We start from the raw sequence: 27,119 nt of genomic DNA, 5'->3' as shown, positions 1-27,119 counted from the left end.
GTGCCCCTTCCCCGCCGCTGGCCTCAGCACGCTCCCTGGCACGTCCGCCCCCTCCCCTGCTCCCGCTGGGCCTCCCTTCGGCCCCCGTGCTGCCTTCGCCCCTGCGGCTCTGGGCATCCCCACCTGTGTGATGTTTCGTGTCACACGTTGATGTTTCCCACCTCAGCACCCTGCACAGATGACGCCCCGTGAGCTCGGTGACGTGTTTCCGGGTGATGGCCACTGCCCGCTAAGGGGGCAGCGCTCTCCTGGCGTCCTCTGTGCAGTCTGCCAGGGGTCACTGCGGGGTCGGGAATGTTGCTTGCTCTGGTCAGAAATTGAGGAATTAGAAACTAGAAAGAAGAAAACCAGTGTTCTCTGGGGCTTGAAGATGCTTGTCCAGGCAGCCCGGTGGTCCTGCTGCACCAGGGGACAAGAGCTTCTCCCCCCGCTGCAGGCGCCGCGTGCCCACGAAGGCGTGTCGGACCCCAACCCCTCGCACCCCCCAGCACTGAGCAGTGGCCCGAACACCACTTGGAGGACCCTCGGGGGCCATGCTGGGCTCGGAGGCAGCAGCTTTGATTCTGGGCCACTCGCCAGCCTTCGTGCCCGCCCCGGTGAGCAGGATGCATCACGGGCACTCAGGGCAACGCCAGGCCCTCCGCCTCCTCCAGGGAGCCCACCTGGCCTCCTGCGGCCCGTCTCCAGCGCCCCGTGGCTTTCAGCTGTGGCTTCCTCTCTCCCCTCAGACTTCAGAAAGGGCTTCTGCTTGTCAGCAGTCGGTGGAAGCTCGTGTGGCGTCACCACGCTGCTCTGCCTCTTGTTTTCCTCGTCAGCTCTCTTGCCGCCGCCTCTCCGACTCCCCACTGTTCCCGGGGGACCCCCAGAGACAGTGCGTGGGGAGGGCGGGTGGCTGGCCTGGGCCTCCTCACATGGCCTTCCCCGTTTGGCCAAGTTTCTTTGCTCCTTTGCTTACTGGCCCGTTGCCGCCTTCTTTGAGGCTGTGAGACGTTGAGGCCGTGTGCAGGGAGAGGGCAGGGGGTCACCACCACCTCACAGGAGCGCTTTTCAAACCTTGTGCTCGCAGACTGCCTGGCGTTGGTGGGGCCGGGGTCCAGTGAGGGGAGCCTGTGGCTGCAGGGTCCTGCGTCAGCCCCCGGCTCCCTGCGGACGGAAGCCCAGCACCCCACTCTGCTGACGGCTGGCCCGGCTCCGGCCTGCTTCCTGGCCTCCAGCCCCTGGGGCTTGCCTGCAGGGTGTGTGCGGACAGAGGAAGATGATCTGATGGTTGCTGACACGCTCGGGGGACCAGGAACCTGCAAAGAGGAGGGGGGGGGTCACACCAGCAGCTTTGACCCTAAAATAATCCCGAGTTTGCCGAGCGCGGCAGAGACATTTGCTGCATCGTGGGTCAGAGGGAGAGCAAGGTGTTCTGGAGGGTGAGTTGTGGGCTGGGCGTGGGTGTCGGGGAAGGAATCCCCTGCCGCTGGACAGAGCATGTGTACAGCCGTGTGTGCTGACGAGCTGCTCCTGTAGCCTGGCATGTGTGAGAGGCTGCGGCAGTGGCCGCTGGCAGTCGGGCGACTTCTCCATCCAGAGCCAGGCCCTGCGGAGTCAACTCATGTTGGCCCATGTTGGCTCTGGGTTGGCCCTGCGGAGTCAGCTCATGTTGGCCCATGTTGGCTCTGGGTTGGCCCTGCGGAGTCAGCTCATGTTGGCCCATGTTGACCCCATGTTGAGTCCATGTTGGCTGTATGTTGGCCCATGTTGGCTGCATGTCGGCCCATGTTGGCCCATGTTGGCTGCATGTTGGCCCATGTTGGCTGCATGTTGCTCCATGTTGGCCTATGTTGGCTCCATGTTGGCCCATGTTGGTTCTATGTTAGCCAGGAGGTCGACGCACCATCCTGCCTATTCCCTGTTAGTTCTCTTGGTCAGGCAAGAAAATGGCCTCTTGAGATTCCCTTTTTCACCACTTTATCTGGTAGCATCAGAACAATATCCAAATATTTGTAGAATTGCTTTCAGCCCGAAAATGAGATCTCGTCTTAAGAGCTTCTTGACTCGTCACTGCCTATAAGTGAAAGTTCTGTCCTAGTGGGGAAGAAAAGTCTGTGGGCATTTAAAAGAAGTGAACTGACCAAGACAGTGGTGCTCGGGACCCCATCCTGGCCCTGTGCTCAGGGCTCACTCCTGCGGAGCTCTGGGGACCCCACGGGGTGCCGGGGCTCAGACTTGGCTGAGTGCAAGGCAGAGCCCCCCCACTGTGCGATCTCCCCAGCCCTCCAGGCTATTTTACCACGCGTTGTTTTCACATAGAGGTGAAAGAGGACTAAGACCCCTGTAGGGTTCATGTCACGATGGCTAGTAGACCATCGTTGAGTAAAGGGCAAGACCCCTTGAGAGTCCGAGTAAAGGGCAAGACCCCTCGACCCCCGCACCCTCGGGAGGGGAGGAATCTGTTTTGTTTGAAACCTCATATTGTTAAGCTCTGAGATGGTTTGTGACTATGTTTTAAAAGGCTTTTTTTGCACATCAACAGATCCAGTTTCTGCATTAGAAAAAAGTGGATGTAGTTGTTGGTTCGTGCTTTCGGCTGAGTTTTCCTTCTGTGAGGAGGGTGTGGTGGCACGAGGAGGGTGTGGTGGCAGGTGACGGTTCTGTGGTGCTCCGGTCTTGGTGAGGGTCAGTGTTCAGAGCTTCCTCAGAGGAGGCAGAGCAGGGGGCATCCCTGAGAGCTCCGCCCTCTGCCCATCTTCCCCCTGGGCCCTGAGCCGCTGCCCGGGAGCGGGCTGTCCACCCCACCCCCACTGCATCCCGCCTGCCTGGTGCCCCTGGACATGGTGGTGGCGGCCAGCCCCCGCCCTTGTCATGGACCCGTCAAGGTGTGCCACGGTTGGGGTCCCCAAGGTGCTTTAACACAGTCACCACTGAAGATGTGGCACTCCCGGCTCCGTTCCCGGCCTGCTCGGTCCCCCGTGCACATTTGACAGCCCCCTGCCCCCAAATAGTTCCTCGAGTCACAGCTTACGTCTGGTGACAGGGTCTAGCTGCCAGGTGCTGCCCGGGACTGTCTCACCTGGTGACTGGCAGGTCATCACTGACTGGCTATTGGCCATTCTGTTGCCGGGGGATGGGCCAGGCTCCTGGGTGCCCCCTCCCGCCTCGCCAGGAAGCCCGCCGACCCCAGGACACAGCTTTCTGTTTCTCCTGGCTCTGCCCGTGAGGCTTTGGCCTTCCTGCTGCCCCCCCCCCACACCCCGTCCCGGCCGCTGCCTTAACAGTTTGCCCGGCAGTTTAGTGCCTCTGTGATCTGCACTGAAAAATGGGAAAACTCTCGGTCAGTGGCCCCGGGGCCCCACCGGCTTCCAGCAGCGACCCCACGCCCGTCGCCACCAGGGCGGTGCTGGGCGGGGCTGGTGGCTCGGGGCTGGCCCCGGGCGTGCGGTGCTGCAGTGGGTCTTTCCCCCCGGTGGCTTCAGAGCGCGTGTGGCCCGTGGTTTCCAGGACGAGCCATAGGGCTTGGCCCGCACAGAGCTCGGGCTGTGGCTCTTTGCTCATGGACGCTGGAGTCACCTGTGCGGGCAAAGGGCGTCCGGGGGAACACGCCGGGCCCTCAGCTGAGCCCAGCCGTGGCCCTGGGCAGACCCTGCTCAGCGGCGTCACTGTCTGTCTGTCCCTCGCGCACTTGGCAGGGGAGCCCGGGGGCTTTGCACAGTGGCTGTGACCACCCCTGAGTGGCCAGTGCTTCTAGAAGGGGTGCTGGGTGCCCACCTTGCGGGGCCCTTCACCCCTGCAAAGCCGGTGGCTTCCTCGTGTCCGGTTGTGCTGGTTCTGTGGGACAAGCGTGTGCAGATGATGAAGAAGGTCCTGCCACCCCGGGTGTGCCGTGTGTGTGTGCCCGCTTCTCCGCCCCCATCAGCGAGGCCTCCCCAGTTGGGTTGCGTTTTCCTCCCCTTGATACAGCTTGCAGGGTCTCTTCACCATGGACGCGGGTCCGAGTGTTCTGTGGAGTGGCAGGAGCCCACGTGCTGGCCAGTTGGCCGTGAATCAACAGCCGAATACGAATGCCCCAGAGTCCCTCGGGCCCGTGGGGTGGAAACGCAGCTGGTGCCTGACGGGGCAGCAGGTGGGGTCGTGGTGGGCGCGTCCTGGGGAGGAGCCGCCACTGGCCTTGGCGTGGGGTGTCCCAGCCCCGCTCTCTCGGCCCCCTTCCCCCGAGCCGAGAGTCAGATCTCAGCCAAGTGCTTTCTCGTTCATAGACGCGTCTTTGGAGAAGTAGCCCCTGGCATTGAGGGTTTGCCCCTCCCCAGATATGCCGAGAATTTGTTTTTCTTTCTCTGCATCCAAAAAAAAAAAAGCATCTTAAATTAAAACAATTTGCAAAGATAAAATGGGAATGCATAGTGTCTTTAATCAAAGCTTTTTAATGTTAATTGTTTGGTTTCCCATTTCCACATCTGATTGAAATGGTTTTTATTTAAATTAAATTTCATTGCTTTGTAAAGATTTCTGCAGAGGTTCGTTATTCATTCATCATCTTGAATGGTGATTTAATTCTCCTAAGACTCCACTCGTTATCATTTCAGCAGCTCCACTCAGAAATGGAAACTTGGTAGTCGTGTGGCACAGTCCCCGGCAGTCAGACTCCGAAAGAGTCACTCGTGGGTTTAGAGAAGCCCACGATGCCCCTTGCTCAGACTCGGTCAGCTTGGGGCGGGCAGCTGCAGCCCGTGGACTGGAGAACACGCATCACAGAAGCCAGGGTCCGAGTCTCGGTTATTCTTCCTGGGGTCAGGGAAAGGGGGTCACATTTGTTTTTAAGTGAATCAGTGACCGTGGAGCTGGGTGCGGGCGTCAGTGGGGTGGGTCTCCCTCGAGAGCACCTGGTCCCTGCCAGGGTCTCCACTCACCGTCCACTCCCCAGGTGGGCATTCCGGCGGGGCGCCCTCGAAACGAGACACTCGTGGCCCCAGAATGCGTTTATCAGCAGACTCGGCTTTGTGGTGGTTTGAGTCCTCCTGAAAGCAATTGTGGACGTGTGCTTTGCCCTCCGTTAGGAGAGCCTCAGAGAGAAGCACACGGGCTCCTTCCAGGATCTTGCGTGGAAGCCACAGGACACTGGCCATGGCCCCCAGGACACAGCGGAAGGAGAAGGAGGCATCCCTCGAAGGCGTCCCTCCCTGGCAGCTGCATCTGGGCCGGGGGGCTTCCCGCTAGCAGATAGCGGCCAGCAGCAGACATGGGCCCAGACCCCGAAGGGTCAGCTCCAGGTGTGTGGGGGCACAGGGTCATGGGCCTGCCCCCAGAGCCGTGACACGGAGCCATCGAACACCACGTAACTGCAGACATGCACACACACACACACACACACACACACACACACACACACACACACACTCGCCCCTGCCCCCCCCCACTCACTCTTCCACACTCATTCTTGTCCCCCGCTCACATGTGCTCACACACACCCACCTGTGTGCACAGTCACACCCACCCATGTATACCCGCGCGCACACAGACACATGCACACACACCCTCACACGCCGCCAGCCTCTTTGGGCATCTCAGCTTTTGAAGTGAGAGTGTTGAGCCAGTGCTCGGAGACTCCCAACAAAAGTGCCGGGACAGACAGGCTGGGAACGTGGCCCGGGAGCGGGAGTGAGGCCCCCTCTGCCCGTCTCCGCGGCCACCGGCTCCCGCCCTGCTCTGTAGCGCGGGGCGTCTCCTCCGGGCTCCTCCTCGAGCTTCCGGGGAGGCGGGACCTCGTCCCTTTGATAGCACTCAGTCACATTTCAACGTGACTCGGAGGCGACCTCATTCCTTGCAGTTGGCCTCCCTCTGATACAAATGAGTCTTTCATGAACCACCGTCTCATCAGGGCAGTGAATCAGCGCCGCTGAGTTCCTGCCAGTAGATTGTTCGGACTTTGGGAGACGGTAACAGTTGGGGAAAATAATCCAGTTTCCATCGGAGACTCTGGGCTGCAGGCAGCCAAGGCGAGTTCTTTCTCTCATGCCAGTAACTCAGACATACGGAGTGAACGATACTAGAGGCTCAAGCATGTTATCAAATGTTTAGTTTCCTGAATCAGTACAGTTACCACTCACGGTGTTAACACTTGGTTGTTTATTTTTTTCTACCAGCTGCAGTATTTCCTAAGCAAACCAGAAGTACTTTATCACACATCTAGGCGGTGGTCATTAACTCTCTGGAGGTGAACATTCATTTCTGCACCGCCTGGCCTTCTCGTACGCCGCACCTGTAGAGGATTCTGAACAGTGCAGGGACGGACAGTGGCGGGCAGGGCGAACAGAGCCCCGTGTGGGGTGCTGCGTCTCCACGGGCTGGAGGCCAGCAGAGACCCAGCTGGGGGGAGGCTGCGCCCGCCGTCTGCAAGGGCGTCTCCATGTCTGACTCGGTGTGGGAAGGAGACGCTTGCGTCTCTCTCATTCCTCTGTATTCCAGAACTGAAGTGCGGCTTTCTGCTGCCTGGAACGAAAAGAGAAAATGAAAGAAAACAAGTGAGCAGGAGCGTCCAGTGCGGGCCGGGAGTGGCCGAGTGGCCGGGCACCGCTGGCTCTCGCTGTGGCTGGCGTCTGTCTGCGAGCGACTGGGAGCAGAGCTGGTCCTCCCTGCCCGGGTGTATCGAGACCGGGCACGGCCTCTCTGAGCCAGGCAGCCCCCGCAGCGGAGGCCGGGGGAATCTCGGCTGTTTCTCAGCAGCTCGCCCGTGACCTCGATGTCACTGACCCAGGCAGGCAGAAAGGCCACTGCACGAGGGACTCAGGGAGCACCAGAAGGTGCTATGTACGGGAAAGATCAAAAACAGGCAAATAGTATTTTTTGTCTATTTGAAAATAGAACATTTTTGGTCATTCACTCTACAATTCAATAACTTGTATTCAATAACAACACGATTCTCTCAACTAACAGACACTTGTTTTATTTATTTATTTTTTGCTTTTTGGGTCACACCCGGCAATGCCCAGAGGTCACTCTTGGTTCAACACTTGGAAATTACTCCTGGCAGTGCTCAGGGGACCATATGTGATGCCGGGGATCAAACCAGGGTCCCTTGCACACAAGGCAAATGCCCTCCCCCTCCCCCCCCCGCCGCTGTGCCATCGCTCTGGCCCCAAGATACTTGTTTTGAGGGAAATTCCTCCAGAGTTAGTGTTTTGCCTGTTGGTGTCTAGAAAGTGACCGTCACTGGCCCAGCCCTCAGCACCACAGACAGATGGCCCCCGAGCCCTAGGCCTGGCAAGCTGTGCCCCTCCCGGCAACGGTGGGTCTCTGGCGTGGGGTCAGCAGGAGAAGGGCTACCATCTGTCTGTCCACCTCCCCAGAGCTCCTGTGAGCGCCCCAAGCTTTGGGGCCATGCAGGGGTCCCAGAGAACATGCCACGGTCCTGTGAGGAGGCCTCCGGGTGCCTTAACAGTACTGGCTTCTGCAGGGCGTCCTCGCCGTGAACAGTGACTGGGGTGGGATGTGCTCCCACAGGATGAAGACAAAAACCGGCCTCCTCGAGTTTCAGAAGGATACTCGCAGCCCCCCATGGATGGCCACATGTCTCCACTGGGGCGGGCACTGTCAGCTCCGTGCCCCCGTGACCACGCAGGAGCTCTGTGGTGTGGAATCGAGTGTACCGAGGCACTGCTGGTAGCACGGGGGCGTGGCTTCCTTCCGGCCACGTCACCTGTGGCACTGTGCGTGGGTGCCGATGGGCCACTTACCAAGAGTGGAGTCACGTGTGTGTGGATATGATCACACGTGCGCATGTATTTCCTTACATATTCTCTGAGTGTATTCTGCATAGAGTCTCTGAATCTACACAGACAAGGCCTAGGAGGCAGTTGGAAGGCGTGTTCTCATCAGACTAGTTTCTAATTTCTAATCTAATCTCGTCTGTCTGTGCCCAGCCCCCTCTGCGTTGTTTGGTTCCGGTTGTTTTCTCTGAGGGTAGCAGACTCTGGTCAGCCTTCCTCTCAGGCTGTGCCGGTGCCATCCTGTGTCCATCCGCCCTGCCGACTTTCCCCGGCAGCGAAGCAACGTGAGGGCGTTTGGCTTTTCCCTCACATCCAGCCAGGGCCCAGAGAGTGGACTTCTTTGGCCAGAGCCGGGTGGTTTTTGGTTTTTTTCCCTCACTGAGACAAAGTAAGGACTGGAGCGATAGCACAGTGGGTAGGGTGTTTGCCTTGCACTCAGCTGACCTGATTCCTTCATCCCTCTCAGAGAGCCCAGCAAGCTACCAAGAGTATCCCACCGGCACGGCAGAGCCTGGCAAGCTACCCGTAGTGTGTTTGATATGCCAAAAACAGTAACAAGTCTCAGTGGAGACGTTACTGGTGCTCAAGCAAATCGATGAGCAATGGGACGACAGTGCTACAGGGCTTCCTAATCAAACTACAATGTGATTTATTTTAGCTTAAGATTGCCATCTCTTTTGGTAATAAAAATTCCCCATTCACTGGAAATTTGGGTACAGGAATAGATTAGAACAATTTGAGATAGAAATCATGGACTTTTCACATGGCATAAATCGAACTAGATGCTGTTTCAGTAAAGAAGAATTTGAACCAAAGGATACTGCTGGACCGTGAAGTTGAAACTAAGTTTGTCAAACGTATTGAGGTAACTAACATCTTACATAATTAAACCTGGGTAACCGTTTGGTTTGAATGTGTGTGTGAATTGGAGGGTGGAAGGATAACCAAGGGATTCCCTGCCATGGTGGGTAGAAGAACGACCAGATGGAGACGAACCCGTTTCCCCGTGAATTACACTTTACTGAGCATATTCTTTTTGAATACAGAGAAGCTAATGCTTTCTTATTAGAAGTCATGAATCTCCAGCTGAGAAGCATCCGAGATTCTCTAGATGTCCCGGGTGCTTATTTATGAGTCTGTGTTTGATTGTGAAAAATGGATTGAAAAAGAAGAACAAAGGTTTGTGATGAAAAAGGAACAGTCTCATTTCCCTCCTGTTGGACTTTTAATTCAGCAAATGCACAGACAAGAGAATTTGTCAGACGATTATGAAAAATAAGGCCTGGGGCGTGTGTAAGAGGATTTGGAGAATGTTTCCTTTGGAAGTTACCCCAAAGGATTCGATAGTCTTGACGTTCTATGTAAGGTTTTGGACCTGTTGTAAAAGTTCGACTACCGAGTGATTCTACTCCTTCATGATGAAACATTCGAGCATTCGGGGGGAGATGTTTCCTCCCCATGGGACCACCTGTCCTGGCTTGGGCAGATGAAGAAGGTCCTGAGGGGGCTGGAGCGAGAGCACAGCAGGGAGGGTGTTTGCCTTGCATGCGGCCAACCCGGGTTCAATTCTCAGCATCCCATATGGTCCCCTGAGCACCGCCAGGAGTAATTCCTGAGTGCAGAGCCAGGAGTGACCCCTGAGCATCGCCGGGTGTGAACCAAAAAACAAAAAAAAAAAAAGAAGAAGCAGCAGCGAGCTGAGGCCTGGCACGGGAGCCCAGAGCACATGGGTGACGCAGTGTGGTGACAGGGGCTGGATGTCATGGGCACGGATCCTGGGCCCCTTGGCAGCTCCTGCCCGGCCGCACTTCATGGAACGTTCGTTCCGTGCTTAACACTGAGGCGCTTGTCCATCCCGTCGCTGAAGCAGACGCAAAGCTCTTTTGATGTGGGGGTTCGAGTTCCCGAGGCCCACCGTGCCTCCTGCGTGGGCAGAGTCCATGTTCATTGCGCGGTGCCCCTGGGGCGAGGCCCTCCAGGGATGGCGTGTGTGGAATCGTCGTTCTGGCGCTCGTGGCTTCTGAGGTTCCTTTAATTTAAAGAAGACAGAACTTCTAGGAATGAAGGTTTCATCATCTCCCATGACGGGTTCAGAATAAAATGATGTAATTTTCTCCCTGAGCTTACACGCGGCATAGAGGGGTGAGCTTTCTGCGTGAGGGGGTCTTCTTCACACAACGAGATTATTTTTTAAGATGGGACTGACTCCCTTCCACCTGTCTCTGCCTCCTTGTTCCTTTTGGTGCTCTGAAGGTCTGACTCTGGACCCGTCTCTCGAAGATGAGGGCTTGGGTTTGCCTCTAGTGGCCTTCCAGCTTGCGGCACTGTTCTCAGCCCCTCAGAGTCCTTTACAGGAAGAGGAAGGATTTTATTAAAATTTCATTCTTATATCGTTCGTCATTGGGGAGTCCTCTCAAGGATGTGGGGGGACATCTGGGTATAAAACAGTGAAATAATCATGAAATTGTGAGTTGGAAACATCACAAGTGCACTGGCCTTCACCGAGAATGGGGAGGGGTGTATATTTGTGTTTTTGATGGAAATTGTCGAAGTTCTTCCTGGCCCAGCTCCCCACGAGGCGGTGGCCAGGCTGGTCCCCTCGAGTCCGAGCCACCCTTGGGTCCCCGCCCCGCAGGACTCGCCTGCGTTTGCCCCGGTCACTGCTTCCTCTCCAGTTCTCTGAGACGTGACGCGGGCGTGGCCTTTCTGGGCGTTCTCTGACCCCGTCCACGGGATCATCCTGCTGCATCAGGACCCACGTGGGGATGGGGGCCGGAGTCCGGAGTGTGGCCCAGGCCCTGGGCAGCCGTTGTCACTGCAGGAGGAAAGCCGGGCAGTGTCCAGCAGGCGTCCCGAGGAGGGGAGGGGCGTGCAGGCAGCCCCCGTGTCCGGGTGCCCGCTCTCCGCTGCACCCCCTCCCCCGTCTTCTGTTTGCACTAAGTGAATTGTCTCTGGAAAGAGGCCTCCCTGGGGTGACCGTTACTCGGCCTCTCCTGTTTGTGAGGAGAGCTGACCTGGGCTGTGAAGAGCCGGGAAGTCTCTGGGGGGGGCAGGAAAGCGGGAGAGGTCTGACGTCACCCCCAGGAGAGTTGGGCCCAGACGAGCGGGCGAGGTCTCTGATCCTTTGCCGCTCCACCAGCCGTATGGAGTTATTCTGAGTTACTGGCCAGGGAGGGCTGAGACGAGGGGTGGGGGCTAGGGGATTGTTGCGCCCACACACCCTTTATTACAACACTGACGTCCTTTGCCTGGCGACAGGCGGTGCCCGAGTCACCGGCCAGGCACTGTGGCACACCGGTGTCTGCCACACAGGTGCTGTGGCTGTTGCTGATGCCTTTTCCCCTAACTGCTCTGGGGGCATCCCTGGGCCGGGCGCAGCAGGTGACGTGGCCTGTGTCTGAGGGGGCGGGAAGGCGAGGTGGGGTCCCCTGCAGCCAGCAGGAGAGGCCCTGCTCCACCCATGTCCACCGCCCCCCACGGACCCGCCAGCCTCGTGCCCACCCCTCTGCACCTTGACAGGTAGACAGCCAAGCGCTGTGGCCTGAACGTGCACCGTTTCCTGGAAGGGCTTGGGAATACCGTGACCACTCAGGCCCTTCAGCGAGTGTGTTTCGAACCACGTCCCTGAGGAGTGGGGTGTCCACTGCTGGTCTCCTGGCCGGAGGCGGCCTGGCGTGTCCTGTACCCTGTCTTGACCGGCTACACGGGGACACTGAGTGCATCTCTTCCCTGGCTAAGGCAGGGGCTGGCTTCCTGTCCAGGTGTTCAGAGCTGCTGACGTCAGGACGTGTTCTGAGAAGTGGGAATCATGCCGACGTCTGGCCTCGGTTTACCCACTCGCACAACCCATTTCTCAGCAGTATCTCAGAGAGAGAGCACCATTTGTTGATTCTTCACTCCCCATCAGCATGCTGTGGGCTGAGGTGGTTTCTGGAAAATCCTGACTCCGGGTGGTGCCGAGGCTGTTACTGGCCTTCAGGTGACCTACTCCAGGCACTGGATCATTCTTGCTTCTCTCTTATTTTTCTGACATTGGGGCCACGGTAGGCAGTGCTCAGGGGTTGCTCCTACTCTGCACTCAGGGTTCACTCGAGGAGGGCCCGGGGACCCTCGGGGTGCTGGATCAGACGCGAGTGGGCTGCATGCACCAAGTGGCCAGCAGTGTGACCGCTCTGGCCCCACGCATCTCTCCTGATTCACTGACCGCAGGACACGGTCGCTTTCCTGGGCCCTTGTGGCCGGCCCGGGAGCACCCGTGTGATCGGGGCAGCCCCGGAGGGCAGCGTGGAGACGGCCCCACATGTGTCTGCCGCCCGAAAGTCTGGTCCTGCGCAGGGCTGGGGATGCTGTAGCGTCACCCATGAGCCAGGGAACGCCAGCTAGGCCCCGTCATCACCAGCTGCGCTCTTCTGGGTGGGGCCCTTCAGAGGAAAACTGTCCGAAGTTCACTTGAGGACTGTGACTCTGTGTGTGCTTCCTCAGAGTTCACGTGAGGACAACTGTGTGTGTGCTTCCGTCCAATCAGAGTTCACCCGATGGCTGTGTCTATGTTTCTGTCCAATCAGAGTTCACGAGAGGACTGTGTGTCTGTGCTTCCGTCCAATCAGAGTTCACCTGAGGACTGTGTGTCTGTGCTTCTGTCCAATCAGAGTTCACGCAAGGACTGTGTGTCTGTGCTTCCGTCCAATCAGAGTTCACTCGAGGACTGTGTGTCTGTGCTTCCGTCCAATCAGAGTTCACCCGAGGACTGTGTCTGCGCTTCCTTAGTGGCACAAGGCTGAATGATGAGGAGTTCTATATAAAGACGAGGAATCCAGTGATAGTGAAAGGTCTCTCCTTTGCATTGATATGCAGGTCAGCCAAAAAACTCACCACAGAAAGCACCTTCATTCTTAGATTCTTTTATGAGATATTTATTGCTGGCACAGAAGTTCAAGGCCCAGGGACAGTTTCCCTTCATTCCAGCCAGATCTCAGTGAATCAGACTCCGCACGGCTGGTGACACAGGCTTGAGTCACTTTCATCCACCACCATGAGACGCTGCTTTTGCTGAATCTGTTCACACTCGGCTGTGCGAGGTCTGTGACCCTCGGCCAGATGGCATTCACTCTGCTCTCTAGCGGAGCTCCTCACACGTGCTAAACAGACGGGCAAAGTCATGGAACAAACTCAGCCCACCGGCGACTGAGGCTGGTGTTGGAGAAGGCGGCGCTCGCTTTACAAAGCCGTCATTTCTGACACGTGTGAGAGTTTACGTGAAGCTGGCACTGCCAGCGTGGCGACTGCCCTTGTTCAGGGCACATGTGACTAAATGTTGCCCTTCACCATTAGCAGAGGAAAGAAATGGCTTCAATATAACCAGTCAATGAGAAATTTTATTTTTCTTAGTAGTTATCTCACGACAGACCCTGGCAAGCTACCCGTGGTGTATCCAGTATGCCAAAAACAGTAACAAGTCTCACAATGGAGATGTTACTGGTGCCCGCTCTAGCAAATCGATGAACAGTGGGACGACGGTGCTACAGTAGTTATCTGGGATAGATTTATAGTTTAGATACTATAGGGGAAACCTTGGGTTCCTTTCCTAGTATTAGGAATGAGGAATTAAAAATGGAAGAAGTCAGCAATGAGTATTAGTTATAGCAATCCTTGCTTTTGATTGGCCTTGCTTAGTAATGGACAGGTATTCCGGGCAAAGGGAAATCTCTACTTTCTTATTCTATATTGTCTTTTGGATAGATTTGAAATTTCATCATTATTTGCATTTATTTCAAAATTTAATGGAATTTTTCTTCTCAGCTTAAAAGTGTGTGTAGAATCTTGTAAGATCTTTAAGGCTAGTTTTCAATGTTATGTAGGACCTTACAGATGCGATTATTGTGTTGGTTTAAATGACGTGCCTTCAGGGGCCACGAGACAGAGCAGCCGAGGGGCACTTGCCTCGCCTGAAGCAGGCCCAGGTTCAGTCCCCAGCACCCCTACGGGCTGAGCCTGTCCGGAGTGATCTTCCGGCACAGAATCCGGAGTGAGCCCCAAGCACCGCCCCTCCCAGAAACAAAACCCAGACCCGATGCCCCTTCAATGCCAATCAGGCCAGTGAAGACGCAGGAGACAGAGCCCGGGGCAGGCTGAGGACACGCGCAGGCTCAGCCCGTAGGGTGGGGCGGCCACGCTCGCGGGGACAGACTGAATGCGAGTTACTCGGGAGTCGGTTATGCAGATGATGCCAGAATGGGCGCTGGAAGTCTGTGTCTGCTCACTGCGTGGCCACACACACAAGCCCGGACACACACACACTCTGACCTGAGACACACACACACACACACACACACATACACACACACTGACCTGAGCGCGCGCACACACACACACACACACACACTCTGACCTGAGACACACACACACACACACACACACACATACACACACACTGACCTGAGCACGCACTGATCTGCACGTATGTACGCTCTCTCTCTCTCTCTCTCTCTCTCTCTCTCTCTCTCTCTCTCTCTCTCTCTCTCTCTCTCTCTCTCTCTCTCTCCCCCCCCCTCTCTTTCTGACCTATAGACATGCACACACCAGACTTGGACACACACATAAACACTGAGACACACTCTGACCTGAGCCTCACACTTACACACACATGAACACACTGAGGCACACAGACACTGACACACACACACAGCCTGACCTGAGCCACAATACACGTAGTCACATACTCTCCCTCTGACCTGAGCTGCACATGTGCGCACACACAAACTTGCACACACACACACTGTCGTCAGCTGTTCAGGTGGTCCCGGCCTGAACACATACACACACGCACACACACGCCGACTCGCGCCAGCTGAAAGGAGCCGAGGCTTCTGCCCAGGAGGGGTCGGTTCTTGGGTTCTCGGTGTCCGTGTTCCTTTGTGAGCCCCTGGTGGGGTCTGCAGGGCCCAGCCAGGCCCCTCGGACACCGAGGGGCAGAGACTGGCTCCCGCCTCGCCTGGGCGGCCACGGCCCGTGCCGTCCCCCACCCACGCTGAGCGGAACCTCAGCATTATGGGCCTCGCTCTGAGCTCCGTGGTCACCCTCGGGCGGGGGGGGGGGGGCAGCCCAGGAGGCCTGTGCCCTGCTGTGTCCACAGAGGGGAGGAGGTGGCAAGCACCTGTCTGAGGGCCCGAGGGAGGCGGTGTGGACGGAGGATATGGTCCGGGCCAGTGGTGGCCGGCCCTGCGGCCCGGAGCCTCCCCGCCTCGCCAGGAAGGACGCTCTGCACCCAGGGCTGACCTGAGCCAGCAGGGGGCCAAGCTGTGCCCGTCACCCCGACTCTGCTGTCGTCGGCTGTTCAGGTGGTCCCGTGTCCACGACGACCTGACGAGTGGTCCAGCGGCTTTCCCGTGCCTCGGGTGCGACTTCTGGCCAGCATTGCTACTCCCCCCTGGGGCGCGGGAGAGGGTCTGCTGGGGTCTCCTGGGCTCCAGCCGCTGCCCTCCAGGATTGGGGTGTGTTGGGGGCACGTCCAGGACCTTCCCTAGGCTGAGCTGAGTCCCCCGGAGACCCTTGGGGAGAGTCGGGGACCGCAGCATCAGCGTCTCCCCCAGGGTTAACTCAGCACTCCACGGGGCCAGCGAGTGCCTCCCGCCCTGAGCTCTGAGCCCTCAGCCTGCGTGGGCCACAGCCCGGGCTGTACACGGGGTTAGAGCTTCTCTCCCCCAGGAGCTGCCTCTGTAAACAGCTCACCCTGGAGTGTCCTGGCATTGCTCTGTCGGGTCCCAGCTCAGCAGACTTCCCTGGGGAGCCCCCGCTCCCTCGGGCGGGAGCCCAGTCCCACGAGAGGGGGGAGGGCACGGGAGGGCCATTCTGTAGCAGAGCCTGAGCTGGCCCCTGCGTGGAGCCTTTGCCTGTCCAGGGCGTGTCCAGGCGTGACTACGTGGAGTGCAGACACCACGGGCTCCGACACGCCGGCGTGGCGGGCAGGAGAGGTTCTCATGGGTTCCCAGACAGACAGTGGGCAGAAATAATCAGAAATGTGCCTTGACCCAGTCGCAGTCCGTCCTTCTCTAGGAACTCTGCACACTCGTCTCCTGCTCCCGGCGTAAACGTCTCCCACTGCAGCCAAATCCCACCCCAGCAGCTTCTCGGGGACACTTGAGACGGGATCAGACCAGTGCTGGGGGGACCCACAAGACCCCAGCCCTCAGCCCTGGCACAGCCAGAAGCTGAGGCTGGCAGAGGGTGGCTCTTTGCTTCCTGATCACCGTCCGGTCATTCCTCGAAACAGCTCCTGTCTCAGCAGCCGGGGGCAGGAACAGCTGTGTCCAGGAGAAGCACTGGGGCCAGTGGTGGCTCAGCCCTGAGCCCCACGTCCCCCTGGTGTTGACCTGACCCTGGTGATGCCTGGGGCTCAGCACCAGAAAGGGGGCTCCCCCATGGCTTCTGGAGGCGTCTGGGCACTTCCTTCCCACTTTGGACTTGAAACCTGGGCCTCGGAGTTATGCCAGGGTGGGGATGAGATGGGGAGAAGGGGAGAAAGTCACCCCAGCATTCTTTGCATCTTGTAGCTGAGGGAGTAACTGAGCTGGGGCGGTTGCTATGGCAGCGGGGATGGAGAAGGAACTTGTCTATTCTCTAAATATGTGCAAGTAGTAGCTGCTGAAGGGCAACAGTGTTGCAGCACAGCAGCTGGCAGAACTACAACAATGTTATAAACTATCTCTGCAACACTGTTGCAATACTGGCAGCCCCTGAAATTACAACACTGTTGCAAATATAGTGGCAGTGGAAGCTGCAACAGTGTTGCGATGTGGCAGTCACCAATGGTGTTGCAAATGCAACCTGTAAAAACTGCAACAGTGTTGCAATTAGTTAGGTGCTAAAACTGCAACAATATTGTAGAGCTGCTAAAAACTGCAAGTGTTCTGATGCAGTAGCAAATCAAATTGCAACAATGTTGCAATGCAGGGGTTGCAGAAACTTAAAATTTTGGGAGCCCCGAGCCCTCATTTCCTCCTTGCAACAATCTCCTCAGTGTTTCTTCTCTTGCTACTCTGAGGATAGTCACCTTCTAAATATGCCTGCAGTGTTGGGGTTCACAGACTCTGAGTGATCCTACTTTAAAACATTGTTCCTGTTACTCTTCCTCTTCTGGGGTTTCATCTGTGGTGCTGCAGTTTTGAGCAAAATATGACTTTGGGGAGTTTTCAGTGACTATCAGCATTGGCCGAGTGTCTGTCAGTGACTAGTCACAGGAACGGTTCCTGCATTTTTCTTCCCTTTTCACATGGGCTCAGAGCTTATGGCTGCAGAGTCAGGGTGTCCAGTCCCTGTCACGGATGCCTGTTGTTTGCAGAGCTGGCGCTGGAGGAGGGGACACATCCTGCACATTAAAAATAAAACAAAACAGTATGACGGCACCTACTTCAAATGCAGTTGAAATGACTCCTGGCGCTTGAGTCTGGTTTTGCTTTGAGAACACGCTTTTTGTCTCTTGGGCACAGAAACCCGGAGGGTAATTAAGGGCCAGAGGCAGCGAGTTCAGGGAGTGGCTGATCGCCCTGTGTTTTGTTTATCGTTTGGTAGAGAGTAATAATTGGGTCCCCTTGGCTTTGAGGAGAGTCAGCCAGAGCCAGCGCCTTTGGGGAATAACTCTAGTAAAATTCACATGCTATTTAGGATTTTGCTTTTAAAACATGTACTTTACCTGAGCCCAAATTCCTGTTTTCAGTTTTTTCTCCTTGTTTTTTTCCTTCAAATTTTTCCTGAACTTGTTCTGTATTCTTTTACAAAAGTACGAACTATTTCTGTGTTTAAATGCCAATTGCCAATATTCTTAAGAAAAAAAAAAAGCCCAGAAAAGCCCAGTCCAGAGTGTCTGTGCAGACTTGAGGGGAGGCTGCTTCGGGCCAGCCCCAGGCATCTGCACCGTTGGTGGCCGTGGCTGTTCCTCCTCCTCAGCTCCCAGCAGGTGTGTGTCCCCTCACAGCCCTTTGTGGCTCACGGCTGCCGTGTCCCAGGGCTGGTTGGCCCCTGAGCACTGCTGAGGAAGCCCCAGAAATGAGACGCCCCGAGAGCACTGGCTGTGGAGTGTGGCCCCGAAGGCTGAAGTGCTTCTCGGCAGCGAGGCCTGTGGTCGTCAGTGGCCCGGATGTGGCAGCGCCTTCCCCTCGGGAGAGACGGGAGCACCGAGAGCCCCACTGTCCCTCCCAGCAGGCGGCGTGTCACTGTCCACGCACACGCGGAGACTCACGCCTCTGGGCATCCGGGAGCCCAGGGCCTGGACCTCTCTTCTGTGTTACCTGTGCTGGGCTGACGTTGGGGCCGTGGTCTCTCCAGCCGTGCAGGCAAGCAGTGGGTCTTGGTGGCCGGCACGTCCCCTCGTGCCCAGAGTGTCTCTGAGGCGGAGGGAAGCCGTGGAAGCTTTGGGGATGGCGCCGAGCCGGGTGCCGTGACGGTATGACAGTTTGTGTGCTTCATCTCCCTTCTCGTGTCAGGCAGTTCCGGTGGCTGCACGCCGTGATTCGTCTGCCCGTCTCTTGGGTCCCTGCACTGGCCCGTCAGGTGGGGGGCGGGGGGCCGTGGGGGGCTGCTCTGCTGCCTCCTTGCTGTCTTCTCAGTGTCTCCTTTAAAACCATTCTTGAGAAGAGGAATTCGGTCTGTTGCAGTTTTATTAGGAAATTCGCTCTTGTCCCTGGGCTGAGTTCCAAGATGCACGTATGACTGTAAGGGGGGGCGGGGGGGGGGGCGCAGGTGCGGATGGGCTGCAGGTCAGCACCCGCTCCCTGGCCCGTGTGTGGAGGCCGAGGGCCTGGCTGCCGCGTGTGGCCGTCCTGGTGAGGCCCAGGAACCCCTGCCCCAGGGATTCCTCTGGGGGTGAACCACAGGGTTCTCCTTGGCTTTGGGTTAAACATGTCCCTTTTCTCTCAGAAAGGCAGCTTGGTCACCTGATTCCCCGCTTAGTGGCGTTGAGATTATGGACGTTGTTTGGGGCACAGATTGAAAACAAAAGAGCAGAGAAATTTGGTTCCTTAGACGCAGCTTCGTTCTGGGGCAGGGGGCACCCACCTGGCGTGGGGTGCCCGGGTTCCCGGTGCTCCGGCCTCTTCGTGTGGGGCTGGGCCGGGGAGCCGAGAGACTGGACTGGGCGTGGAACGTCTCGGGCGGGGGGTGGGGAGTTGCTCCCAGCCCCGCGCTCAGGCCCACTTGGGACCCGCAAGCGTCCTGGTTTCTGGGTTGCCGTCCGTCACTCCGGACTCCCGGAGCCTGTGTCTGTGGGAGAATTCATCGCCAGAGCTGGCACCCCTGTGCGGAAGGTTCTGGCCTGTCTTTTCTGTCTGAGGATACCGAGTCAGAGGCAGGTGGAGCGTGTCTTGGGTTAAGTGGAGATTCAGCGTCCCCAGCGTCTTCATTTCTAAGGGATAATTACTGAGGTTTAAGGGACCGGCTCCCTCGGGAAATAAATCTAACTTGTCTTGAAGTATTTTGTTTGCTTCTTGATTTTAATCTCCTCTTGTGACATGTTTCTCCAGAGGGAAAAATATGTTCAAGACAATAAATAAATAATAAGTCGTCTGACTAAATCCACCCCAGTGAGTAGGATTTTATGCAGTGCTATGAGTTTGCTGTTCCAGGGATGAGCATAAACACCCTTTGCTAAGAGTTAGAACATGGCTGCTGAGATTGGAAAGTAGCTCTTACAAAACAACGCATTTTCAGTGACAGGCCCTTTAAGCATTTTATTGAACATTTATCATTACAATTCTTAGTCTGAACACTCGACATTGCATGTCAGAGTCAGTAATGTTCTTTTTCCTTTATCATATTACACACAAGATAAGTTGTGCTTGGCTTGGGCATCTTAAGTGACTGAACCGATGCAGATAACTTTGTCTGAACAATAAACCAGATTTTATTCAGGTCCTCCATTACAGTAAAACTTTCGAGCACCTTACGGTGTCCGTTGAGTAGTGGTTTCTGTTATCGTCTGTAACTGGTCACGTGGGTCACTGGTGATGCTCCTCGTGGTCAGACACCCCGAGTGAGCCCTGAGAGCCTGTGGCGTGGCGTTGCGAGGCCCCGCCCGACGGGGGGCCAGCGGCTTCCTTCTGTGGTGTGGAGCATCCCTGCGGGTCGTGGGTACCTGTGGGAGCACTCGCCTCGCCCGGCTGAGGGCCCGCGGGACCCAGCGGTGGAGGTTTTGTTCCCGGGCCCGAGGCTGGGTCTGTTCTCGAGGCTCTTGGCCGGGCGTGTAGCTGTCGGGCACCTGCCCCAGCACTGCTGAGCCAGAGGCAGGGAGGGGCCGACGACCACAGCCATCCCAGCCCCCATGGCCGGACCATGGGGTGGGGCCGAGAGGGGCCGGGCCGATGAGGGCCTGTGTCGGGCACGGAACTGCACGGGGTGGCAGCACCGGGAGTGTCCCGAGACAGTGCCCGCAGGGGGCAGGAGAGTGTCCCGAGACAGTGCCCGCAGGGGGCGGGAGGGTGTCCCGAGACAGTGCCCGCAGAGGGCGGGAGGGTGTCCCGAGACAATGCCCGTGTCCATTGCCAGGTGCCCGTGGTCAGCAGGTGGCCGTGGTGGTTGGGGCAGGGGACTGTGAGTAGATGCTCAGCTCAGACCCAGTGACAAGAGGCGGCTGTGACCGCAGTGCAGGTCAGCACCCGGGGCTCCCTGAGGTGACCACGGGCCTTGGGAAGGCTGTGCAGAGGCCGACGAAGCCCTCAGGCCCGAGTGCCCGCCACGCCCCGTGCCTGTGTTCAGACGGTGTTGCTGCAGGGTGTCGGGAAGGCGAGCTCGCAGGGCTGGGGTCTGAGGGTACGGCGTGGCGTGGGGCCCGGGGCACCGTCCCAGGAGAGGCTCGACAGGCAGCCCTGAGGGCTGGGCCCTTCCTGAGCCTCGTCTGACCAGCCCCTCTGGGGGACAAGGGCCGGAGGAGGGCGGGGGGCTCGAGGGGGCGGGCACTGGTCCGTGCTGGAGCTGGACAGCCCCTGCCACCTGTCGCTCTGGACAGAGCTGTCCACGCCTCTCCCGGCGCCGCCCAGCCACGCGTGGGCACCTCCTCCTCGGGCTCCACTCCCAGTGAGGCGTTGCCGGGACGAGTGGGGACGTGGGTCGGGGGTGCGTGGGCTTGTCCGGGCGTTGGCCGTCGTGTCCGCGCATCTGACTGTCCCTTGGCTCTGTCCTGCAGCCGTCCCGTTCCCCCCCAGTCACCGGCTCACGGCCAAGGAGGTGTTCGACAGCGATGGGAAGCCGCGGGTGGACGTGCTGAAGGCGCACCTCATGAAGGAGGGCCGGCTGGAGGAGAGCGTGGCCCTGCGCATCGTCACGGAGGGCGCGTCCATCCTGCGGCAGGAGAAGAACCTGCTGGACATCGACGCGCCGGTCACAGGTGGGTGCGAGGGCGGCCACACCGGGCGTCCCGAGGGAGGGGGGCCGTCCGCCGAGAGCCGCGCAGGGCTGGGGGACACCGCGTCCGCGGGGACGCCCCTCTGTGGGCAGCGGCCTCGGGGGACACGGGCAGGAGGAGGCCAGTCCCCGGTCTCTGGAACGGCCCATCTGCCGTGGACCTGGTCGTCCTGTGCCTGGGCTGGGGCCGCCTGAGGTCCTGACCAGGGGCACGTCCCCCGTGAGGCAGGGAGGGGGGTTTGCAGGGCCAGGAGGGTCTACCCCAGAGCCCCAGAGCCGACGGGGCAGTGCCAGCTTGTGACAGCCGAGCGTCCACTGTGACTCGGCCATGCCCGAGTCCAGCGGGTGTGGACAGGCAGGCCGGGCAGCGGCTCGGGTCTGGTGCCCGTAGGGGAGCCGTGGTTATCCGGCAGGAGGGCAGAGGAAGGCAGTGCAGCCCCGGGGGCAGGGCCTGTGCGGGCTGGGGCCGGGGCCGGCCGGCAGGGGCTGCGGGAGGGCGCCAGGCTGCGGGGTTGCCCCTCTACGGCTCCTCCGAGACGCCTGAGCCCAGCGCGGGCGTGGCCGGGAGGGGTCGGATTCCGGCCGCTAATCTGCCAGCAGCAGCGGCCGCAGCTGCTTCCTGCCCGGGGCCTGGCCTGGGCAGCGGGTTCCCCACAGCCGCTGGCCCTGCGCCCGGCCGGGAGGGGCCCCGGGCCTCAAGGTCACGGCAGCTGTCCAGCTGCTGGCGTCACTGGGGAGGTTCCCGGCTCCGCCTGGCAGCCCAGCGGGGGGCAGCCCGGGGCTCCCGCCCGGGGTCTGGGCCCACGCTGGGCACGAGGAGCCGTGACCTTCGCCTTGGTGGCGGGTCAGCCGTCCCTCCGGGCGCCTTGCCCACTGGGGTTCTCTGGCCACTCCCCAGGGCTGGCCTGCCCGGAGGCCTTGGTGCCCGCCCAGCCCGGCCACGCCTGCGTCTCTGTGAGAAAGGTCACGGCCGTGGCCGGGCCCTGCCCCCTGGGTCCTCGGCGGTGTCCGGGGCCGAGCCCAGAGCCACGTGGGCCCCGCTGGCCGCCGCTGCCCCTGGGTCCCCGCCCTGTCCTGGGGCTCCCCCGGGGCCTCCGCCGGGCCTTGTTCTTGCTCCTTTCCTGGAGCCTGACGGGAGGGGAGGGGCCACCCCCCCCCGCCACTGCCTCTCGGCGTGGCTGTCCGTGCTGGCGCCAGTGGCCCCTGTGGCCCTGGGGCTGGGCTGGGGCGTGTCCCGGGGAAACAGTGGGACGCGTCTGTCCGCTGTCACAGACGTGACTGTCAGCGCCAGCTCACACGGCCTGGGGGTGTGGTCCTCAGCCCCCTCTGTGCCCGGTGTTCCTGCCCCCTCGCACCCGTGGGGGTGTCGGGTCACCACGCGGCCAGAGCCCCTGGTTGGGGGCCACGGGGAGGACTCCTCCCTCCGAGCCCCGAGTGCCCCATCCCGGGGACGCTGGCGCCTCCTGCCTGGACGCAGCCTCGGGGACGCCCAGCACTGAGGTGGGCTCGGACACGGACCGGCCCGACGCTCGTGTTGCTGTGTCTTGGCGCCCAGGAGTGAGCCGCCAGCTGGGCCTGGGCCGGGCGGGGAGGCAGGGCAGGGGCCTGGGCCTGGGCAGGCGGGAGGCTCCGGTGCCTCCTCTCGCGGGCTGGGCTGGCGTCTCTGCGGAGGGAGCCAGGAGCTGGGGAAGGAGAATGGCGAGTGCCGGACACGGGGCTGGTCAGCAGACCTCGCCTCCCGCCCCGCCGCTGGCCTCTCTCCTCAGCCTGCTCACGGCCTCGGCGGTGTCTGGGCTCCCCCGGGGACACGTCCGTGCGCCCGAGCCGGCGCGGGGCTGTGGGGGAGGCCCTGGCCCTCCTGTGTCCAGTGGGATTTACTTGCCGGGACCTCCGGTGGCCCCCGAGCACAGCCGCGTCTCCGTCCCCTCAGAAGGAAGCTGTGAGCTGCGGCTCCCCGGAGGCTCGTGTCCCCGTGTCCCCGCGTGCCCAGGGGTGGTGTCACGGCGCCGTGTCATCCGTGCCGGCCTCACCTGACGGGGCCCCGTGCCGTGCTGTCCTCGTCCCTCGCACTCTGCCCGCTCTCGCCCGGCTCTCGCACGCGGCCCCCTTGGGCGCCTTTCCCGCCTGCCGGGAGGAGGTGTGACTGCCAGGCCGCCATGCGGTGCCGTGAAGCCCGTCCGGTCGTCAGCCCGAAGCACATGCTTTACCGGGATTCTCCTCCTCATGTCCCGAGCACCAGAGCCCTCCGGGGGTGGGGCCGGGCGGGGTCTTCCCGCAGCTGTCGCCGTCCTGGGGTTCGAGCCGCTCACGCTGACCAAACGAGCATCCGAGCTGGGAAGGGAGGCGTGCGGGGGGCTCCCCCTGCCCTGCCTGTGGGGCCGAGCCCCAGTGTGCGGGCGCGGGCCGGCAGGAAACCCCGGGGGGCCCGTGGCTGCCCCGTCTGCCCTGCCCATCGCTCTCAGGACCTCACGCGTCGGTCCAGACGCAGAGCAGAGCGAGAAGTGGCAGGAGGGTGCCTGGTGGGGGAGCTCGGGGGGGGGGGGGGGGAGCCGGGGTGCGAGGGCGGCCGGGGGAAGGGTCCGGGTAGAGGTGGAGGAGGGAGGCCACTTTCCCTGGCCGGGACAGAGAAGGTGGTTGTGGGCTTGGACACGCACATGTACACACATGCGCACAGACACATACAGACGTGCACACCAGACTCACAGCCACAGACATGCACAGACGTCCACACACATATACGAACATGCATGTATGCAGACGTGTGTACACAGACACACACAGGCACTCAGCCACACAGTGCATACAGACATGCACACACAGATGTGCACACAAAAATGCACTTGCGCAAATGTGTATGCACAGACACACATGCACAGGCACACATGAGCAGACACAGACGCACACACAGATGCCTACACTCAGACGTGTACATGCAAACACGTGCACGTCTCTGGAATCCTGTCGCGGGCTGTGCTCTGTGTGTGTGTGTGTGTGTGTGTGTGTGTGTGTGTGTGTGTGTGTGTGTGTGTTGGGGGATCCTTCTCTCTGCTGCCCTGAGCCCGGCCCCCAAGCGGCTTTGGCCTGCGTGTCCCAGACGCCCTGGAAGGTGTCGGGGCCGACACACCGTGTTCGCGTGTGCGTGGAGACATCCGTGGCCGGTGGCCTGCACTCGGCTGGGGCGTGCCCGGCCGCTCTTCTCTGTCCCGCCCCGCTGCCGTCCCAGGGCTGGGCCTGCAGGAAGGGGAGGGTGGGGCGAGGTGCGGAACTTCCCCCCACGCCCCTGCGTCGGGCTGAGTCGGGGGCCTGGGGCTGACCCCGGCACCTGTGACCCCAGAGCACGTGGCCTGACTCGGGGCCAGCAGCTGAGTAGATCCACCGTTAGCCTTAGGGGGCCGTCCTGCCGCTCGGGCCGTGTGGGGCCCGATAAGCCCCCGTTTCCTGGAAGGGCACTGGGCCCTCCCCTGCCGGCCCCACCCCTGTTGGCCCCACCCCTGCCCGCACCCCCTTCTTCACGGAGAAGCTGTCCTGCCACCTGCGGTATGCACAGGCGGTGGCCCCGAGAGGGCAGCTGAGGGCAGAGGCCACAGCCATACCCAGGGACCCCGCGTCTCTCCAGGCCCTGCCCCGGGCACTCTCCCGGGCCCCGGCCGTGCCCAGGGACCCCGCGTCTCTCAGGGCACTCTCCCGGGGCCCGGCCGGCCCTGGCTCGGCTGCATGGGGCCCTGCGGTGTGAAGGCACGTGATGTAGGACCGTCGGCCGGTCCCCCTGGACGGCAGGGCCCCCAACTGCTTTGTCCTCACCGCCCGGAGACCCTTGGAGCTGCCCTGGGGAGAGAGCCAGCAGCTGGGCCCCCTGGTGTGCCCTGAGGCAGCCGTCCAGCTCGCTCAGGGACTGTCCCCTGCTGTGGACTCAGCCAAGGGCTCGGCCCCCGGCCCCTCCCGCATTACCTGGCCTCAGCCCAGCCGTGCTCTCCCACGTGGCGCCCCCAGTGGCGTCCAGCCCCTCTCCTGGCATCTCTGCTGGCCGTGTCCTGCCTGGCAATGGGCAGGTGCTGACCAGAGCCTGTCCCTGCCCGCCGGTCCCTGTGTAGGTGCTGGGCTTGCTCCCGTCTCCCCGCTAGTGACCTCCCCGTGTCCTGAGCCGTGAGTCCACGGGGTCTGCATACCACAGCGGGTGCCGTCCACCCCGTCCCCTCGGGCCCTCAAGGCCACGGTGGGCGCAGGGCGGCCCTGCTCCGTGCTCGGGCAGGGCTGAGGACGGCGGGTTCCACTCCTGCACAGCCACGGGGGTGCGGGCCCAGCCGGTCCCCCGGCACCTCACTGCTCGGCCCCCCCCCCGGTTTCTGGCTCTCGCCGCTGCTCCCCGCGCCCCAGTTCCCGCTGCGGCTGCGTCCGTCTGTCGTGGCCACTGTGGCTCTGGCTCAGGGCGGCACTGGGCCTGCCCGCCTCCTGCCCGCAGCCGGACCCCGCGAAGCTCACCTGGCCTTTCCCCCAGGAAGTCGTCCCCCCTGGGCGGTTGGCCTCGCTCGGGTGCCACACCCGGCATGCGGGGTCAGTCAGGGCGGGGGGACACTGCCCAGAGGGGGCTCCCCTCCCGCACGCCGGCAGCTGCCCGGACAGCCCCGGGGCTCCAGAGAGCGTCAGCCACCTGCAGGGGCGCGGTCACGCGAGCTTTAGTCCAGAGGGCAGCCCAGGAGCCCGGCGCGCCCGCAGACACCGCGGGAACCAGGAGCCGATGGACGGCCAGCAGCCGGGCCTCCCCCGCTGCCGAGCTCAGAGACGCGCCCGGCCGGGCAGTCAGGCCCTGGGTGCTGGGGGGGCACTGCCCCTGGCGAGCCCACTCGTGCCCCCCGGCCTAGAGGCCCCCCACTGCCCCGCTCTGGCCCGTGAGTGCTGGTGTTTGGGGCCGTCGGTGGGGCGTGTGGCCTCGGGGAGGTGCTGACCGCAGACAGAGTCTCGGCCCAGCGCCGCAGTCCCTGAGGCCCCTCTGCGTGCAGAGACGCTGTGATGACTCCGCCCACACCCTGGGCAGGCACAGCCGCGCCCCCTCGCGGGTCCCAGGACACACGCTCTTGGCACGCGGCAGGGGCGGGCAGCCGGGCAGCGGTCGAGGCCACCTGTGCTCGCACCCTGGCCTGAGGTCGGGAGCTTCAGGGCAGGACTCAGGCTCCGCCTCCTCCCGGCCCTGCCCTCCCCCCCCAGGTGCAGGTTAGGGGTCATCTCTCTCCCGCAATGCCCATGGCGCTAACTGGCCTTTGCTGCTTTTGTGCTGTCGGATGGGCCTGGCGCCTCTGGGACCCCAGCCCCTTCACCCCCACAGCCCCTCCCCCACCCCTCCCCCCTCCCCCATCTCCTCGCCCCTCCCCCATCTCCTCGCCCCCTCTCCCCGTCATCACACTTCTGGCAGCAGGATCTTCCCTTTGGGCCGCTGGGTCGCTTCCTCTTTCCATAGACAAGGGATGCCAGATCCCAAGACCCCAGAGCCTGGCCCGGGGGCTGCTCTCCCCTGGAAGGGGCTTTGCCGGCCCCTAAGGCTGCATGTGGGGCCCGAGGACTCGGTCCCCATCCCGACCAAGCACACTCTGCTTTTCCCCTTAAGCAATTCTCCAGCCGAGTTTCCCGGTGTCCGTGGCCCAAGGGCTTCGCCAGGGCGGCTGCGCCTCAGAAGGGCCAGCCCGTCCCGGTGCCCAGCCGGAGCGCGTGGCTGAGACAGACCCAGTGCTGGCGGGCGGCCCCTCGGGGAGTCCTGGCTCGGAGCTGGCTGCGGGCGCCCCTGGCAGCGTTTCTCCGGGTGAAGGGCCGGCAGGACCTTTGCCCGAGCTGCCGTCCCCGCCCCTGCCCTGGAGCCCCCGGGAGTCCACGTGGGCCTCGAGCTCGGGGGTCCCACCTCGCCCCCCCCCGGGCTGCTCGCGCTGCCCCCGAGCCTGTGAGTGAGACCGACGGGCGTCGGCCCAGAGCCCGCCCCGCCAGCGCGTCCCCCAA

At 60.9% G+C, this 27,119-nt stretch overlaps 1 protein-coding gene across 2 annotated transcripts in view; it reads left to right on the top strand.

Annotated features, from left to right (window-relative positions):
- PPP3CA (protein phosphatase 3 catalytic subunit alpha) overlaps positions 1 to 27,119 on the top strand; it is a 97,683-nt gene that overhangs the window by 41,614 nt on the left and 28,950 nt on the right. For both annotated transcript variants that reach the window (XM_055144143.1, XM_055144142.1), the window contains exon 2: positions 20,920 to 21,120. In XM_055144143.1, the coding sequence (XP_055000118.1) occupies positions 20,920 to 21,120 (201 nt within the window). The remainder of the gene's footprint in view (positions 1 to 20,919; positions 21,121 to 27,119) is intronic.

This window comes from Sorex araneus, chromosome 6 (genome assembly GCF_027595985.1).
Source record: "Sorex araneus isolate mSorAra2 chromosome 6, mSorAra2.pri, whole genome shotgun sequence".
In the NCBI taxonomy this organism is placed as follows: domain Eukaryota; kingdom Metazoa; phylum Chordata; class Mammalia; order Eulipotyphla; family Soricidae; genus Sorex; species Sorex araneus.
The sequence above is the reverse complement of the archived record's forward strand: the minus strand, read 5'-3'. Positions and strand labels throughout refer to the sequence as shown.